This window comes from Anopheles aquasalis, chromosome 2 (genome assembly GCF_943734665.1).
Source record: "Anopheles aquasalis chromosome 2, idAnoAquaMG_Q_19, whole genome shotgun sequence".
NCBI lineage: Eukaryota > Metazoa > Arthropoda > Insecta > Diptera > Culicidae > Anopheles > Anopheles aquasalis.
Window position 1 is genome coordinate 59,355,647 of NC_064877.1, and position 20,160 is coordinate 59,375,806.

At 43.5% G+C, this 20,160-nt stretch overlaps 2 protein-coding genes across 2 annotated transcripts in view; one reads left to right on the forward strand and one right to left on the reverse strand.

Annotated features, from left to right (window-relative positions):
• The window catches only part of LOC126581308 (sorting nexin-2), a 4,845-nt gene extending 4,674 nt beyond the window's left edge, over window positions 1-171 (reverse strand). Inside the window, exon 1 of the mRNA XM_050244874.1 lies at window positions 1-171. This exon is cut by the window's left edge and continues 205 nt beyond it. The gene's annotated coding sequence lies outside the window, so the exon portion shown is untranslated.
• Window positions 172-325: 154 nt separating this feature from the next.
• On the forward strand, window positions 326-10,584 carry LOC126581309 (protein PRRC1-like). The gene is made up of 5 exons (XM_050244875.1): window positions 326-929; window positions 1,001-1,103; window positions 1,176-1,346; window positions 1,427-1,616; window positions 9,668-10,584. Exons 1-5 carry the CDS (start codon window positions 425-427, stop codon window positions 9,893-9,895), a joined length of 1,197 nt encoding a protein of 398 aa, XP_050100832.1. The 5' UTR covers window positions 326-424; the 3' UTR covers window positions 9,896-10,584.
• The last annotated feature ends 9,576 nt before the right edge of the window (window positions 10,585-20,160 follow it).

Here is a 20,160-nt window from a genome sequence, read left to right on the forward strand (position 1 = left end):
CACATGCACTTCCGGCTGGCCAAGGCTCCGTTTGCGGCAGGATGCGAAATGCGTGGGTTCGCTTTCTTTTTTCTCGGCAGCCAACGTAGCGGCGCGGTATTTGCGTTACTTGCACTTATCTTATTTTCTATTCGCCAGCGACGATGATTCAAGGAATCTTTTTGAGAGGCTTTGTCGGGCAGCGAAAACAAAAACGAAGACGAAAAACTGCCTCCCAAGGTTGCTGAGTCGAGTAGCCTGCCAAATTCCAGCAAATTTGCCAAGATTCGAGTAGAACTGGGGTAGATGCGTCCCTGAAAGACCGAACGTAAACAAACAAAGGGCAAAAAAATCTAGGATCCTGCGTGCTTTCTTTTCTCTCGGATTTTAAGATAACGAGTAAGATTTGCTGGTGAAATTAAATTGAGTTAAATAGCCCACAAAAATGAGTGACCAGCCGAAACGGACGGGGAACATTCTGTCGAACGTAAGCCCCCCGACGGATCTGCCGAGCTTCATAACGGGGAACGTGGCAACAGCTGGTGGACCGGATGTCGCGATGGTTCCTCCAGCGATCAGGCCCCCGATCGCCGATGATGCCAACACAAAGAAAGACGAAACGGAACCGTTCATACCGACCACGTTCAGCCCGGCCATTCCGCCCAGCAAGGATACCTCTCAGTCGATACCTTCCGGGCCACCGGCAGCTGCTCCCGTTGAGGGCCAATCTTCGAGTCCGGAACCAACACACTCGTTTGCGGGCCTGACTCTTAACCCGGAACCGGTGGCTGCGGCGCTGAGTCCGATCACTCAGGGTGGTTCGGCACTGTTCGGATGGATGAAAGGGGCCGTATCGAGCGGAGGCATTCTGCAGAAGGTGGCCGAAAAGGCGAAGAACTCGGTCGACACGATCGTTACCACGCTCGACCCACAGATGCGAGAGTACATAAGTATGTCAACATGATCTGCCCTAAATTCCTCTTCATTCTTTTACTCATCGCGTGTGTTTGCTTCTTTTTAGACTCCGGTGGTGATACCGAGGTGATTGTGGCCTCCGACAAGGACGATAAAGTGCGCCCTATACGCGAAGCATTTCAGACCGTTTTTGGCAAGGCTACCGTAATGTAAGTCGTGTTTCCTAGGCCGAATGGATCGGTATGTTGCTCATAATAATGCAAAATGATTCGTTTCTTTAGCGGTCTGCCGGCACAGGCACCAGGTATTGCTGCCCAGCCGGTTGGCTTTGCCGCTGGTCTCAAGGGAGCAGAACATCGCATCAACAGCATCCGGGCAGAGAATCCTCGCGTCGATGATCACTTACCGGTGGTTGCGGTAGAGAACTTTCTCGTTGAAATCTTCCCCGATCAGTAAGTATAACATTTTAACCTCCGACGATGGTAAAATCTTCGGGACATTAACTGTATTTTACTGTTTGTGATTTAAACAGATGGTTCGATGCTGGTGTGATACTGCTGTTTGACTACGCGAAAAGTATTCTACTGAAAACCGTGACTCAGATGACACCGATTCCACAGCCGGTTGTGGCCGCACTGCAAGCTGACACCCCGGAGGACTATCTGCTCAAGGATACAGGGTTCGCTTGCACCGTCGGAAGCATCATGGCAAGAAATCTTAACGTAAGTAGCTTAGTATATTATCCTTTTCTAAAATGTGGTGTGTTGCCTTGTCGCTGGGCTGTATAAAGATCATCCCAGGCAAACTCGTTGAATCCCTAGATTTTCTTTATTCTTACTTACCGAAAACTAGGCCAAACATGCTGTTGCTAGTGTGCTTTAATGCCATAAGCTGGCCATCGTGCATGGTAAAGGGAAAAAGTAATTAAGGCGTGCTTATGCCATTCATTTTATGCCATCCACGATACGGGACTTTCCAGGGGCTTATTTCATACCGACACCCCTCTCAATTTATTCAAGCACAAACAAACAACATGCTCTTCGCGGTTGCATCTCGTTCGCCAGTACTTTGAATGATTATAACACCCAGATACAGTCACAAGCGGCATTAAAACGGAAGCAAGCGATAGCAGCGATAATAGGTGGGATGGTAGCGAACGACGGGGAAAAAACGCCCAAACCACAAACCACAATACGCCATCATAATCCCTTTGGCTGGCCCGTTTGTACAGCTGCTCAATTATCTTTCGAGCGAGAAAGGCTCTTGAAAACAGAGCCTCGGATAATAGAAGCATATTTTAATTTAAACATGTATGACCGAGAAGTGTGCTGATAGTGACCATGCTTACGTGTTATCAGCACATGCACACAGCTCAACAAATAAATTGCATATCTTTCAGCTGTTGGGGAACATTTCTATGCATCTTTTTTGCTGCATTATTGTGGGTTGAATTGATATATTTAGTTCAATTAAATCCAATTTGCACTGAAAATCATTAATTAATGTTTTTTTTATGCTTTAAACATACAAACATAGTCCGCCAGTAATGTATCAACAAAAGAAAAGTACTATTTGCTGGAACACTGCTTGCATTTACAAACAACATATTTTGTTAATCTACATTTATCGAGGAAGCATGTTAATAACAGGACTCAGAAATGCTTGATTCGCTTATGCTTTTCTCGTATTTCCGGTCTTTTCGGTCTGTCGAATTGTGGCAGGTATTACATCAAAGGGATTACTTTTCATTGATATTTTGGCCTTCAATGGATGGTATTCGATGAGCATAGATACCGAGTATTATCTATAGTACTTCATGTATCGTTTTGCATGATGGAGCCTTCTCGGTTCTAGTATCACTAGTACCATAATCTGAAGTTCGCTTGAATTGATTACATTTAGTTCTTGCGTATAGGAAAACATGCTCGGTGCAAACATTTTTCATTTTCCCACATATTCAAATCAAATACCATTAACGCACTGCACAATCTCGGTTACAGTACACTTTTGTGAGCTCAGACTGCCATTACAACCCATTGCGTTGATGGAATGCACAATTTTGTGATTTGGCAGATACTTCGATTCTTGGAATATTTGAATCAAATTCACATTCGATTATGTTGTTGGCCTTTTTCTAGCGAACGGATTGAAAATGCTGCTAGTATGTTTTGAACAACATAGCAATGGAATTGTGTTCGCGGAACAATTCCAATTGCTGTATGTATTCGTGTCACTGGCGAACTACCCATCATTTTACCAGCTGGCATCTCGCTGACTCAGTGAAGCGTTGAGCCTGTCTAACTGCAGACGATTCGTACAATAAAGCACCTCAATGGAAGGTGAGGCGTAACGGAGATAACAGTTTACAATCAACAAAGAAAAGCTAGAAGGAAGTCGCTAGTGTTACTGATAGCTGCTTCGAGTATCACGAAGTCCTTGGGCTGTGGACATGATTTATCATTGCCGTGCTATCTTGCAAAGGGTTTCGTGTTAGTTGTTACACCTCTTTTGCGGAGTGCGCAATTGAGGACTTTTGGCTTGTGAAGAGCTGCAGGAAGTTGTTCCGAATTCCGGTACCGGTTTGTCCTTTGCTTCGACTAACAAACTCGCCATCACACATCGAAGTGCGGCTGCAAAGAACTGGATAATGGTGGTCGGATGAAAAATGGCATCCTTTTCGCCACCGGCGTCGCGAGCAAACGTGCACACACGGTACCGGTTGCCTATTAAAATAATGTATGTCCTGCATTATTCTGTTCGTTGCGGTCCACTGAAGCTGGTGGTTGGGTGCGGTTGCGCTTCCACCAAAAGTAACATTGAATCATAGCGGCCAGGTGGGGGGAACTGATGCAACTGATGAAGTGTGCCCGAGGTCGTTAAGGTACCGTATGCAGTAGTGGCGTCTCCTGCATGATTGCAGCATCACCCTAAATGCACCGGATGCTCCGGATGTTTTAAAGGTGAGCGAGTAACGTGCTCACGGGATGGTGCGTTGTTTCAATAGTGGTGGTCACATGTTTTGCACTTTACATTTGTCTTGTGGAGAATGAATAATGATTTTAATAAAATTTAATAAGCGTGTTTGATAGTGGATGTGAAAAGTGATAGGTGAAGATTTATTGCAAATGTACTTTCAAATAAACCTGTTGGTTGTTTCTAGTTTTATGGAAACGATGAGAATATATGACATGCGATAGGGAATGAAATAGATATCCAACGAGCAATCCTATCTATTTTATTTAAAAAAACCCGGATTTTGATTCAATATTATGAATCATTACTTTAAACGAAAAAACAATTCGCTGGTATTGTTTTCAATGTTCTATTCAATTCTGCTCCATTCTATTTAATTCGTTCAACTGATCAATTTCAATGGTTTGTTAAAATTTATTTGAAGTGCCTCACATCCAGCAATCCTTTGTCGTTCACTGTAAAGGACATTGGCGGCTGCATCGTCGTCTCTACGAAACTTGCAATTTCTTGGTCGATAAGATAAGTTCCACCGCGAGATTTTGCAGCTAGTTGCGATGCATCATGGTCCTAGTCTCGCAGTTGAGGACTGATGTTGGAAGGTGGAGCGGTGAAAGTTTTCCCATTTTACACTGTATACTCCATCTAATTCCAATCAATTACATGCCCCAGAGACCGTGTGGCGTACACCACTATTCCGGTCTTTCCGTGCGATGGCTGGTTGCTCGGTCGCTCGGCACGCGAGCACTGGATTGGATGCCCTCTGTGAAGAAGCAGGTGGCCCCAAAAAGGCACACCGTAATTGGCTCTCCGCTGCGGACACACTTTACCCTACTTGTCGGTTGTCGCTGGGTGGCTGCCGCGAGCAACGCGGAAAAAGGATCTACCTCTAGACTCCGTCACTGTCCTTAGGTGAGCCTTCCTCAACAGTTTTCGACATTCGTGGGGGTCCGTACCGACCGTAGCATAGCGGTCGGTCGTGCTGCTTTCGCTTTTCGGTGTCCCGCGTTTGAGAGAGGTCGGAGCGAAATACTGTCAGGCAAAACTTCTCCGATGGCTCACGCCGTGTCCAGCGTGCTGCATCCAATCTAAATTCCTGCCGTGAATTGATGGGAGGGTGTTTTCCTCGTGGATGCTGTTTTTTTTTTACTATCATCCTCCGGTTGAAGCATTTTAAAACTAGTTCGACGGCAAAGTTAGTTAATATGCTTGCGAAAGTTCATAAAAGTGAGCCCGGGGGGTTGCGCAGTTTCAGTTTTTGTTATTGTTGGCCACCTGTTTTGATTGCTTGTTTCGATGAATTTCCCTTAAACTTATTCCTATGTACCGTAAAAGATTAAAGAACAAATTGAAGGCGACAACAAAATTTAATTTGAAATTGAATTCAACGCATTACGTTTGACCCATTTTGTTTTGCATGCTTTATTTCTGGCTCTGGAGAGGCTTTGGTGAGCGAATGTGGTTTTTAATTAATTAAAACAACATTGACTTTAAACCAATGCTGCTGCTTTCCGTATCTCGATTTGAAAGTGAAATGAATGTTTAAGTTTTTTTTTTAATTTAGACCTTGTTCCTTGTTTACCTCTTGAGTTTGTTTAGAGAAAACTGGTAGTGGAAACGATGCAAAAAACATAAAACTCTTTAGGTTTGTTGATCAAATAAACAAATATTAGGTTGGGTAATAAGTCTTTTCGTACTTTGGCAATACATGTCGTTGGAGTCGTATATCTCCACCGTTATCAATCACATTATGTCATATCATAGCACGTTGTTTTAAGTGACATTTAATGTATCTTTTAATCAAAACAAAAAAGAGTTTGGAGAAGTGGGCACAAAGTTATAGCTGTCCAAAGATTGGATTGGAGACCATTTGCTCCAATTCGTTACCCTTTTTTGACCCGTAAATTTAATTCGATTACCATTCGTCATCATACCCAATCTACATCATCATCGCCGATGTTCGTTTCGCTTGTAAAGGCATTCCTTGTTTCCGTTCATTCCTTGTTCCTTTCAAATCGTTCATGTTATCAGACGGCGACCCTTTCCCCATAACATGGACCGTCCATTATCTAGTCGACTGTTGAGGGAACCAGCTGTTTTCTTCAATTGCAGTGCAAAGTTGCTGGAGGATGGCATCATGTCGTGAGCGTGACAGTACGAGGATTATAAGGGAGGTGATATCGCCTAAGCCAAGCTTCCTGCATTGCAATGGAAACTTTTGAAAACAAAATTGTCCTTTTGCTATTTTAATTTCGTACATTAACTTTGAGTTTCATTTTGTTGACACGTTTGCCAGCTTTGCATGGTGATAGTGGAAACCTCAATCGCAAAGTGTGTCAAAGGTATTAAGGGGAATGTTCTGACATCCAACACATAGCGTGAGTTGTGCGTTTGAAGTCGACCATTAACACTCTCGTTCGAGCAAGCCAATAACACGACATATGACGACACAATGCCGGTCCACTGCTCTGCGAGAAAAGGTTCACCAACCATCGAATATCCCTTCAGGGCCCGCTGGATGGCATCGGAACTTAGGAACCTTAGGCAGAGAGGGTTCTCCTATAGCTTCCAAAGTAGCAAAATTGCTGTCCCTTGACTCCGGTAGTTCATCTTCGAAGTTGTTGATCGATGAAATCGGGCGAGAAGAAACAAAACGACCTCCGTCACTTTCATGTGTCTCCTGCGGTGGGGCATGTAAGCAAACAGCGGATGATGCTCAGGACCGTGTGCGAAACAAGCTCGGTGAAGCGTTACAAAGAGGTTTAGACATAGGTCCTGTCGCCGGAGGATAACCCAAGTCCCAAGTCGGAGCTACGCAAGCAATCTTGTGAAACATCATCTGTGGAGGTGTGACGAAGTGGATCCGATGTTCATGATTCTATCAAAAGACAATATTGGAAAGCGTTGATTACCGTTTGATCGAGGTCCGTATCGTAGTGGCGTGTGTATTCAGGATGCTTCACTGACATGGTTGTTCAAGTTGCCAAAAGTACGCCTTCTAAACGGCCACCCAGAAGAAGATTCACATCCCATCGAGGCCGGTCTAAATAGATTAACAATCTTCAAAGGACACTACCCATCGCCCACATCGAATTTAGGGTATGAGGGCGACCGGTCTGAACCCGAATATTTCTTATGTATGAATATGTTTCCGTTGTCACCTCTCATCGTGGAAAGACCGCTGAGCAGTTTTTGGGTTTTGAATTTGGAAGACGAGGAACAAATTGTGTATTCTCTTTGATTTGCTCATCTTAGGTTCCATTCGAGGGAAACGTTAAACATTCCCACGAGGCACGTTTGGATTTCGGATCCAGCCTATCCTGGAATCTCATTCTGAGACCATAAGAGCTTGTGTTTTGTCCTCTTTTACGGTTCAGCTCCTAGTGGGACGCATGTGCGCAAAACACCAAAAGTGTTTTGACGAAGACCCTCCGCAATGGTCCCGCATCCCTTGGTTTGCTTTCCTCTATCCACTTGGGTTCTGGAATAACAATAACATGCTTCCATCTTGTGATTAAGCCTGCCTATCCTCAGCCTGGCCCTAACCTGTTTTTTTTGTTACAGGCCGCAACAAAGTGGGTATATGACGCCTCGGTTGGTTGGTCGGTCGCCTAGAGGGCGGTTTTGCTTTTCATCAGTTTTCAACCTTCAACCGGATTAGTTCCCTTCAGCGTTTACTGTTCATCATTTGGCTTTGGCAACTCACATTAGGAGCAAAACATTGCATGAGCAATACAGTGGGCCAAGATGGTCCACACGCCCATGAGGGAGTGGGAATGTAAATAGCCAGCTCGTTTTTTAACAGTTCCACTCACCACATTGAATTGAAAAATTCACGAAAAGATTAGTAGAAGACAAAAAACAGAAAAAAAACAATGCCTTGGTTAAGCCTTGCTTCAAGGAAGTTGGTCGGTTAGTCAAGATATCGAATTCCTTCGGGACCAAGGATCTTATCGTTTGTTTCACAATGTTTTCCATTAAATGTGCCATTGTTGGTTGCGTACACGATTGTAGACAGTACTCAGCATTTTGTGCAGGATAGCAGACCAATGTAACCAAGGTTTCAAATTGCTTCCAGTTGCTGTCCAATCATAAAAATTTGAATCATTCGGTAGATTAGAGAAGAATAAAGAAATCGTAATCGATTAACAAAGTCATTTAACTGGCCCTCGCTCTTTTCTCGATGTTTGAACCGTTAATTAGAAGTATGCTGCCATCCGATGAGCCCAATGAGAGGTGGATTTCTGATACGACCATCCAAAACGCTGATTGGACCGATTATAAAATCAGGACGCTTAAACCCAAGGACCTGCTTTTCGACTGCTACCGTTTGTTCGTTTTCCCAGCGCCAGAACAAATATTTAGCTAGATTAGGGCTCTTCGCTGGTGGTGAAGGCAGTCATGCTGCAGAGGAGTGTAAACATTGTACAGCTCTTCTGCATAAACCCCCAACAGACTAAAGGGATTTAGGCAGATGGTTAGGTAAAGGGCTAATCCCGTACCGGGACTAGCATTGTAACATGCTTTTCACAGTTTCCATCCAAGGGTTTAAATTGTGTTTGCTTGCTTACGATCCATTTGCTATTTTTTTTCTATTCGAGACCGAGGGTGATCAGTTATACTGCACCGCGAGATGGTACAAAGGGACGCAGCATTGGCTTTTCTGGGCACGGGACCATTTAGAGATTACGGAACACATCCGTAGTTGGGGATCAAGCGGGACGAGCAACCCTAACTTTGCCGTACCTATTTTTGGCGTAGGTTGATTCAGTGGAGGATTTTGCTGCCTTGAGGCCACTGAGAAGAGAGGAAATTGGATTATAAACTAGTTTGTAGACGGACCTTAGGCAAGGGTTAATGGGCCAGTTGGTGATCTGAGTAGTGCTGTACACACTGCGTTGGATGGCTTGGTGCAACATTACTGCAGACGAAAATTGAAACTTATCGAACGAATTTACCGCAAAACCACAATTACTGGTCGCCTGGCTACTTGGTTACCTCATCGCCAGCCAACGAGCGAGAGCAAAGCTTGGATGGCTAGATACTAACAACCACAAAACGTTCCGGAATCTAATGTTGACTATAGCATGTTCCACAGAAGTTCCGGACGTGCCTTTGCAGGACCTCGAAGGCAGAACAATTTAATCCCTTGTGACCAAAACCATAGGTCAAACAAGCTCAGTGGATAAAGTTGGTTGGAAATCAAAATGTTATGAAAATAGAAGTGGATATGCCCGACAGTTCCAACGGTCGTGTATCTTTTTGTAATCTTGAACTATTTGTTCCGCTACAAGATATATTCAATGTTGCAGATATTGTTTTCAATTCGATTTCCATCAGCAGTGGTTCCTATATGGACGTGATTTAATGTTAAAAAGGAATTTATGCTGTGCGACAACATTATTTATTTAGAGGCCTGTGATGATGCTGCTATCTAAATGCCATGAAATCCTCGAAGATATGACTGAATTGAGCCCTGGGAAATCTTGAGCCAAAACAAGTTTAATTGATAATATAATGGTTCCCGCAGCTGAAAGTTCCAAAGACCTACCGTGCTAAAACTCCCTTTGCCACTGGAATGAAAGTTCATTTCAATTTTGTTATCGGCACTGCGTCTGTGGCAAGAGCATTCATAGTTTAAGACAGTTTTCCGGTTTCCCGGCAATTCCATTGATAATTTATTGTCCCCCTTTACCTAATGTCTCCCTTTCACCTATGAATTCCCCCGTCATTTGCTTTAACTTCTTTCTTGTTCATATTGCTTTGGATTTTATTATTTTTTGGTTTTCCTGCTTCATTACAGACACCGCACACCGAGTGGCATCGTACGTACACCTCGGTGTCCCGACCGGAGATGATACTGGGCGCCGCCAAAACGATAGCAACGCTCTACAAGCAAGCAACGCTCGATTACTACAATCAGCTGGAGCAGCAGCAGAAGAAGGATGAGATGGCAGTGGAGGCATCGTCGACCGTCTCTCTACCAGCCACTGTCCCAACGGCCAGCTTAATGCCTGACCCGGCGAAATAGGAATTAATGTCTTCCGTCGTTAGGGTTTGCCACTGTAATCACTACTAAACGAACGACTTGCCCCTTTCGAGATGAATGGAGGTATCGAGAGTGACGACGGGACCAGAGGATTCGTACGGTGGTAGTGGCGTTGGCAAGCGATGAAGCGGAAGCAAGACAGTACGGCACCAGTATCCGATCGTGGAGTAACGGTGAACGACATAAGGAACCAGCGTCTTCTACTTTCACTCGTTGCAAGCAGAAGCAAAAATATCGGCATTCAAGCGGTTCTTCATCAGTGTAGTAACCGACTCAACGAGAGATCGCAGACGCAGAGACTGGTGGCACATTCGAAGCACACAATACCCTCTCATCAAGCGCATTAATAGTTTAAATTTAATTAACTAACCCTTTTTCTTTGACGAACGACACCTTCGCCGTGGTCGGTGGTGGCATCGAATAAAGCGTCCCAGCTTTCCCGATGCGTTGATGCTCACGCTTTATGTTGCGTCCATTTTGTTGGAGGACGCTGAGGAAAATGCGGCTCTTAAACCCTCAACGGACTCACCGGAGCAACTCTACTGAATTTCAGTTTTAAAGTGTGCTTATCAAAATGATGATGATAGTTTATTATATTACTCGTTGAAACTGTAAGCCTATTATCGTAATAACAGGAAATAAAATTAGCATCTATTCTAAGGGAACACACAGTCCTCGTACATTGACATTAATGCTTAGGTCGAGAGCGTATCCGAACGAAGGCAAGAGAACGAATGGTGAATGCAAACGTTTTGGCACAAAGTACGATGAAATCGCCTCATTCCATTTTAATTTCCGTTCTTTTTCTTTATTCTCTAGATCTTCTCTGGAACACTCCGAATCACTAGCTGTTCATGCAAAAGCGACGACTGGAACATCCGATACCCAGTGGGTGGTTTTGGAAATTGTGTGTCTTTTTCTTTGTTTGGGAAGTTTCCTACCGCATCCATCTCAAATTTGCTTCTGTACAGCATTTTGTACCCGGCGGAAACTAAACAACTGACAACAGGATGGACGACAGTGATGCTTCTGCTTTTGAAATTAGAAGGGAGCGTTTCCGAAAGGCTAGCTATATTCTCTTTGCTTCGTCCTGGTTGTAAGTTGAAATGAAATTAAGATCTCTAGCGATGCCAGTGCTGAATGTTTTGGTGACGTTTTATGAATTACTAACCCGGAACGGACGGAAGCGACATACATGCGAAGTCTCTAACACGAACTACCCTTGTGTGATGATGTCAACGGATTCAGATATGAACGCTTTGTGAGCATCATCGAGCTTTCCTATATTTGTCCCGGAACCTGATGCTTCGGGTCCTGGCATGTACAGAACAATAGAGATTGGCGAGATGATTGGTGATGTTAATTGTTTTGTTTATTATATTTCCCGAAAAGTTCTGTCCATTGCACGTCACTTCCAATGCTTTTCCAGTGCCCGAAGGACGATCCTGCCCCGAAGCGTCTCTCTCCGTGACGAGCGGGATACAGAATGGGAGCTTTTTGGTTGTGACTCGCTCTGTGTTGACAGTATCCTTGTCACCGCCCTTTCATCCACAAGCGTGGTCATCGTGGTCTTTATGAAAATATTTAATTTTCCCCCAACGATGGTAATGAGCATTGTTCACCGACGCACTGACCACATGGTGATGGTGGAAGTGGAGGTGAGGTTCGTGTTGGGGTGGATTTCTAATTATTATTTCAATCTTGTCCAACCCGTACCCTTCTACGCCATTTGTCGCTTGTACACGAACAATGTGTGTGGACCACAAGTGTCTGGTTGAGGCGAGTGTTCGAGACCGTGTTATGTTACATGGTTGTCATATGCAAATGAGTTTCTGGGAGGGATTGGACTCATGTTAATGCTGTTGCCAAATTAGCCATACGTGTCTGTCGGTGAACAATTTTAGGACCATGCTCCTCACAAGTTTCTTCGAACAGACTGCAACTGACATGTAGGTTGTAAAGTAGATAATTAAATTCACCAGAAGTAATCGGAAGTTTTGCGATGTTCACGCTGCACTGGTGAAAGGTTGAGTTGAAATGATTGTAATGTCTATAGAATAAAACGTCTGTTAAATAAGTTAAGCTTAATTCATTACGGAACATGTTTGAATTTCACACCAGCAAACTAAATCGAAATGCGATTCTCTTCTCAGCTCTTCAACAAACGGATTTTGTTTCTATGAGAGGTAACTAACTACTAACCTGTGGGGATTAGAAGGAGCCAATTAGAAGACTTCAATTGAGGGCTCGTCTGCTGTGCTGTTTCGGAATGGTCGAGAAAGTAAATTCATCGTCACAATCACACCGTACTTCCTGTGTTGACCAACACAACTAGTAACTACCATACATCAACAAGTTATTCTGCTCCACATGCAAGGCTATTAATTTAACAAAACAAACAGCATCAGTAACAACGAACCTCTGAATCACTTTGAGGCATTTGATTTGTATGAAAAGTTATTGAAGGTGAATCAGTGTGTTCGATTGCCAGTTCGAAAGCCATAGAATCGATCGTTTCATCTTAATTAAACCAAAACCACCGCGGACTATCGAGTGGTCCGAAAGTAAGGCAAAGGGATGGCAAGGAGATTCCTTGGGTAGCACATGGTGCGATGGCACTGGTTTTCCCATTCGTACTGTTCAAAAATCCAATTTATTTCAACTTCGTAGCTCTTTTTTCTCCGGAAGGAAATCGCACATACCATTCCTACACATACATACACAGTGTCCCTGTGATGGGGACAATGCTGGACGGGAAAAGAATAGAAACCAAGCAACAGTGTGTTCCGTTCGTTCCGGATTCGGAAAAGGCGAAGGCACCATCCGGAACAAAAAGGATTGTGAAATGCTTCGTCTTTACGGAAAACTAATCACCACACCAACACCAAGCCTCCATCGCCACCTACCGTCCTTCCACAACACTCGGCGCCGATCGATTGTCAAGCGGCCACCATGCCACATGACTGGTTCTTCGATTCCGAAAGATTCCACAGACTTCTCGAACTGTTCTTTCCAGGCATGCAGGTGTTCTATCGATTCCGCCTTGTTGGGCAACAGAAGCGACTGTGCAGGTGGTGCAGTAGCTCGGTGCAATCCCGCTCTCGAGGTGTTTCTCGAAATTAAATGAGCTGTTTATTGTGTTTGTCACTTGCTGAGCACCGGTTCCGGATGCTTTGTCAGAGGCGTCAATTGTGATTTGATTGCTTGTGGACCGGGCAGATCGTTCGGTAGCTGGGGAGCTCGGTAGGATGGAAGAGCGATCTAAGAACGACATTTAATCGCTTATATCGTCGATAGTGTTTGTTGCTAAGCTTAGGAAAGTAGAGCAACGCAATGGAACACGATGGCAGGACACGCTGAGTGGAGATGGGGTCTGAATGCTATTCAGGTCGACTTGTGGGTTCGATTGAGAGCCGATAGTTATGTGGCACTTTCTGTTCGCAAGAAATCTCAACAATTTTGATTGCTCAACCTACCATCGAATCATTTCACGCACTAAGGTGTGGCAACTTAATTAATCTCATAAACCATTCGCATCGCTACATAAGCATACTCTTATGAGGTGTTTCCGTACTCGGTCTAATAAATGATTGTTTCAACCACTCAATTCGTTTTCTATTTTTAGGGAAAGATAAAAGTGTCGATGGTGGTGATATTATTTAACAAACAAACATTCCTTTTGAGATAGAAGACAAACATTCCTTTTGAGCAATCTCAAATACCATCATTTTAAAAAAAAGAATCGAATTAATAGACGAGAAACTCACAAAAATCTGCAAAAAATCTAAATATCATGATTAAACAGGAGCAAATTGTCCACATCCTTACTAAGCTGTTAACATCTCGTTCCAGCTAATGTAAAGCAACGTTCTCATTCGAAAATAACTCGAAAGTATTCCTTTGAAAGCCTCATTTGGGTGGTTTGTGGACAGAAAAAAAACAAAATCATATCCTTGAATTGGCTCCCCGCTATGTGGCTATTTTTGAGAACACTCTGCTTCGGAGAAATAGGACTCTGTAAATAGCCCAAATCCATTTGGATGTTGCTTTCACTGGGCATTAAGCTCGAGCCAGCTTACTGCTAATCTACTATATCTAGAACAAAGAACTGCACGTGGCGAAGGCTTTCAAAAGGTCAAACCCTAAACGATGTTTTTCTTGGTAGACCCCTAAGCACCCCCTTGCTCAGTCTCGGGCAGTCTAATTTCACTGGCATCAACAATCACTGATGACTTCTGTGAAAGAGCAATGCGCGAATCCTTCTATAGCACCCTAGCACGTTAATTTAGGGACGCACAAAAAACAGGATTTTCCTAAAATTTGTAAAAACATTCTTTTTGTCTTCTGAACAGTCATTCACTGCGTGGAACCTCCTGTATTATTCCCAGCACGAACTTGGTTTGAAAAAGCGATTTCCAGCGAATTGAAGCTTGTGTGTCAGCCGCTGCGTAGGAGTTTTGGGAATTTCATGAAAAGAACATCAGGAACACTACACACGATTTCGGATTTGAGTTTTTCGTAAGAGCGTTCGATGACCTCCAGGCGCAAAACTCGGACCTCGATTTGTGCGATCGGTTCGAGTCAGCGATGTGATGGGGGCGAAGAAAAACAATCGGAGAGATCACGTGCGGGCCGGAGCCGTTAATCAATTAAAGTTAATCAATTATCCTCAAAAAGCAATTCGATTGATGGCCCTCGAGGGCAACACTGGTAAGCACATAAGCTTCATCATCCATGCGCAATCATTTTCGGAACTAAAGTTTTTTTACACCCAAACACATCCTTTCCAACCAAGTATGGTCAGTTGGAACAGCAACAGTGAGTAAACTTAACTCACTCAACCGGAAGCAAAAGGGACGCTAGTTAGTGTCGTGCCTGGAATTTGGAATGATTAAAGGTCCTTCTCTTGACTGTATACCTTTGATTATGGCCAACAGAAAAAAAAACAGGAAGGAAAAAATGACGATTATGTTGAGCGGCAAATTCAATTGACACACCCTGCCTTCTCTCTTCGATTTGAATCGCGTTTCATCTAACAGGTTTCAAAGTTTTGATTTGAAATGTTTTTTTTTTCTTAACATAAGAGGAACTTTCGAATGGTATATTTAAGAAGTGGGAAGTGTTTATAGATTCAGGAAACGATAAAGCACCTTAGGAAACATTTGTTGCGAAAGTTGCCCAAAACTAGAATGAAATAATGATCCAATTCCCCTGGTGAAGAAATTCAGGCAAATTAAAGGAACCAAAAATGGGATTAAAATTTCATTTACTTGATTACAAATCAAGTAGTTTCAACCGACCATTACACGAGAAAATAGATGTTCTTGCATCATTGTCACTATGAAAGGGATATGCTGCAATTGTCCAATAAAATTACCATTGGGTCTGGAGAAAACTTTCAAATGAACTTTATTACGACTGCTCTGTAATCTTGCGCAACATTATTCATCAGTCTCTTGACCCAACTCTCTGCCGAAAAGGTCAAGAGTTTAATGAAGTTTTGTGTCGGAACAATAAAGAGGTTGGCATTGAAATAGTTCAGTTTCAATGCGGCCTTTTATGAAACATGATTAGTTCGCCCTTCACCTTCTGGTAAAGCGACTCGCAATCGTATGAAATTGATGACAGTACCTAGCCTGAACATTGCTGAACATTCGCATTGGCAGTGAAAGAGGAACTTCCGTTTTAGAGTCTTTGAGATCGTTCGGAGAGTTTATTGTTTGTCTATCTTGGGAGATAGAATAATAACTCGTAGGTCGCACTGCATAACAGGTACCTGCCTCGTTTGATAGACGGCAAGATGGTGCCTAAAACAGCTTTCCTTCCACGCAATAACTCATTGCTCGGTACCAGTAAACACATTATGCTGGAAGTTGGTAAACCCACCTCAGCATGATGAATTCCTCTGACGAGCTATCGGAACAGAATGCCTAACCTCAGCTTGTGGCCCTTGGTAAGCATAGAAAAACCGGAGTGACAAAGGTAAATGAGTGCTATAAATTTTCATTCAAATGACACGACATCCAACATAACTCGCACCGTTCCATCCATACCAGGAAACTCTGATCGGTACTTGCAGCACTTGGGACCATGGAAAACGCCGGCAAGGAAGACAGCACTCGGGTGGTGCCTCGGACGGATGAGTTCGGATCTTGTTGCTTCGTTGGCCTCGGTCTGCAAAGAACGTTTCAAAACCGCACATCATCCGAATGGCAGCTCTAACTGGGTAGCATCCGATTGCTAATGTTTTCAGCCAAGGACCCCTTTACCGGTTCGGATGGGATATATCTGTGAGCTGCAAAGAAAAATGAGATTCACTTGTTGTTGTGAGCAGAAGCATGTCCTGCACGCCACCACTCCATGTGATTAATTATGTTATGGAAATTTATGAAATAAATTTTCATATTTCACCCGTCGTTCAGCATCAATCATAACGGATTCAATGCCATCCGCATCGTATGGACCATGGCTGTGATATGCTCGATCTAAGGATGCGTGTTAAAGCTTTCACGTTTCCGGATTTTACATTTCGGATTATTCCCGAATCCCGGTGTATTTAAGTATGAGTGTATGGTTGATGGAATGGAAGGCGAATGGATGGAATGGATGATCCATTGCTTGAATAGTGCTTTATCGCTGAAAGTGATCCAAGAAGAATGATCTTTTTTAACCAAACGTTTGCCAAAGAGCCTTCCCATCCATTAAATATTTATTTCTCTTCCTTCGACTGAACCTTCAATGAAAGTGACTTCATTTTGCGCCACTAGAACCGCTTGAGAATTCTTTCGATGGCTTGAACCAGGACCAGAACATACGATCATATTTATCATCGCGATCCTGCCACCTCCTTGCCAAACCACCTCCCCCCCCCCCCCCCCCCACAACCAATGGATTGAATTGTTTAACAAAGTCATTTCCATTTCTCTCTGCGGTTGCGCTTCCTAGATTCATAGCAAGCTGGATGCCGGGGCGATGGTTGATGGAGAACTTTCATTTCCTTTTGAGAATGTCGGGTGTTACCAAGGTGACACAGCATGATCGTCGTGCTGAATCGAAGCAACTCAATCCGAAGGTACAAATGACGCAATCAACCGATGCTTTGAAAGCTCTCACGGCCCGACTAAAAGTTTCGCGTATGCGACGGGCGTAAAGTGGTGTGTTTGAACAAACCCCGGAAACTCTACGAGGCTTCGGATCCCTTCTGGTTATCGATGGAAATTTAATTCAGAAATCAATCACCAATACTGTTTTTATGGCTTTCAGAAATCAAACACAGACTGGTGAACTTTGTACCCAGATCCTTATAGCGTTTGCACTACCGTTCCTTTCTTGCCTTAATCGAATCGGCAACAAACGACGACGGCAAGAGGAAGAAATTCGGAATTGGAGGCTGGTTTGAAATGAAAACAAAGCTAATGGCCCGTTTCCTGCTGCCAGTTGGTTGGCTTTAGTCTTGTGACCCTTGATTGGCCTAGGCTTGGAAATAAAAAAGAGAAAAACGGTTACCGTGCAAGAAACTGTAGCGACGGCAAACAGCCAACATCTGGTGCTCGGAGGACCGGTGGCTACACAATTTATTTTTCGTTCCATCTTACGCTTCCAACATCGGTGTGCCCGCCATCCGTTCGCTGATTCGACGCTGAATGTCACGTCCAAGGATGAGATCAATTTGTTTTCGCTTTTCAGCCCAGAATCAGCGCCATTGACCAGTGCATTGCTCGTCTGTTGGAGGACTGGATGATGATCGAAAGGCATGAGCTACACGGTGGCTGGGAAATTGGAGCAATTTGCTTCCAGAAAAAATGGAAACTTTGAATCGCCTGGAAGCTTCTCAATTTGGTCCCCGATTTCTCAATATTAGCTACCTCACCAAATGGCACCACTAGAGAACGACGATTTGTCAAACTGTGCATTGTACTTCTTTTGTTATTCGTTGAGTTTTGATTGATTCAAGGAAAGGGAATGCAAGTATGTTTAAAACACTTTTATGTGTCGAATTTTATCATTGTTGGTTAAAAATAATTCTAACGTGAATTTTCTACAGTAGTCGTTTTACCAGAGAAGATCATACGTGAGATAAAGATTCGCTGCAGCAACACATTTTATAAGAATATGACATAATTCCTGCATGCTTCGTAAAGCAATGGTCGAGAGTATCAATTGGATATTCTTTATTTCAATTAATTTAAAATGAATGAAAGACGAATTTAAAAAAAGATCTTTAATTTAATGCTAAAGATATTTGAGTTTCTTCTTAAACTTTCAACTAGATTCTTTTTAAATAATGTTTCCGATGTTTTGTCTCCTTCATTGTTGAAATAAATGAAGTATACACTGGCAATGGGCAAAATTTACTATCTGTCCGCCTAGCGCTAAGTCTCTTTCGCAAGAAAATAATTACTGTAAACTACGGACGGTGATTTTCTCGAATACGAATCATGCATAATTAGTTACTCCTCATCGGCAGAGAGGCATCTTCTACCGTAGTGACTCAAAAACCGAGCCTAAGAGATGGTGCGCTCAATGGTGAACGAATGAAGCAGGAAAAATATTTCCCTTCCTTCATCTTTTCGACAAGGAAACTCCATGGTATCGTTTCATTCTTTCTTTCTAATGAGTTTTCCGGACAAAAGTGACTTTTGCTTCAACTGTCTGCTGCTGCTGCTGGTTGGTTCTAATGTCACCAATTTATAGCAAAAAGGAACTTGGACCAGCACAGTCATCCGTGGGAATCAGGCAGCAGCTATTAATTGGAGAGCTTAGCGTACTTCAAGGAACTCGTTTGAGGCCCGATGACAGTGACTGTAGGTCGAGCAAATGCGGAAATGTTTAACTTCAACAACGCCGCTCCATGACTTCTGCGACTGTTGGCGTGCATGGTAAAATACGCTGAATACAGGGAGTTTTCTTTTGATGCTCATTAAGCGTAATGGTTACGGCAATGGTCGGCTTGACATCTTACCCAGCGGACTGTTTTGCCAACACCATTTGCTAGCCTGGCCTGGTAGAGTCCGCAGCGCTTGTCGATTGCCGGACAAAATGTATCTTCGTCAACCGATGCTTCCGTCACCAGACCACAGCCGGAACTTTCAGATCAAGTTCGAGGAAAATTCGAGCTTGGAGGAATGCTGAAGAGAAAGTTCTGTCCGGTTGCTTCATCTTTGGATTGTCTGCCAACCGTGACCGTTTTACATTTTATCTACTGCTCCATTGATACTCGCGACATTTCTGCTCTCCAGCCTCTACGCATTGCGACTAGCGCTAATAGCCGCAGCAACATTAATGCTAGTAGCAGAACACTTCCGGTTGGTTGTGCAGCGTGGGCCTCCGAATGGGAAGATCTAGAGCAGAATTTGGTGGTCTGTGTCGATTCTGCTTGTCGTGTCAGTGACGATGATATCATCTGGAAAATTGTGCTCTGCTGGAGTAAGCTAATTGTTAAGCAACGTTTCTTTGTGTTCTTTTTATTATCATATTACGCACTAGCAACGTCTAAGTTTCAAACATACGGCTCGTCCGTCCTTATATATGTTAAAAAAAAAAGTCTAAGTTTTAAATGATGGAGGAACACGGATCATTATAAAGACTCGCTGATCGGACGCAGTAACTCTAAGATCTGTGAGCCCCGTTGCAATGGAAGGGGTGTCGAAGGGGTTAGTGTAGTCGATTCTTTTTTCTGCTATATGATCTATTAGATGTGTTTGATTTGTTTTAAACAAGAAGCTTAACTTAAGATTAACGAAAAATGCGTGCCCTGTCACAACTATACACAACGCACTCACATTCCAAGCTTAGGCTTATCGCACCGCTAAAAATAATGAAACGGACTGATCTGTTTCAAAAGTGGAGTCCAATGAAATACAGAAAATATAAAACAAGTAATAAAAACCAATCTTTTGAAATACCTATGGATATTATCTAAAATAATCTGATTTCCCCATTCTGATCTTGCCACCAATTCATCATCAAAACACGTCGTCGAATGAGAGTAATCACCTAAACCAGTCGTTACGTCTTAGCGGTTCTATACCTGACATTACAATCGTTAATGAAGCACATTATAAAAACCCCCCGCATGCGGGGGGAATGCATCAGTACCGTTATCACCCAGTGTTGTCAGCCAATCGCACTGACCGTGACAAGGCCAAGTTCACGCCGGTCTACAAACCGGTTACGCTCTCGCTGATCGATGCCGGGCGCTCCAAACGGCATTGGTATGGAGAGGCAGATTATCAGTCTCCGTGCGA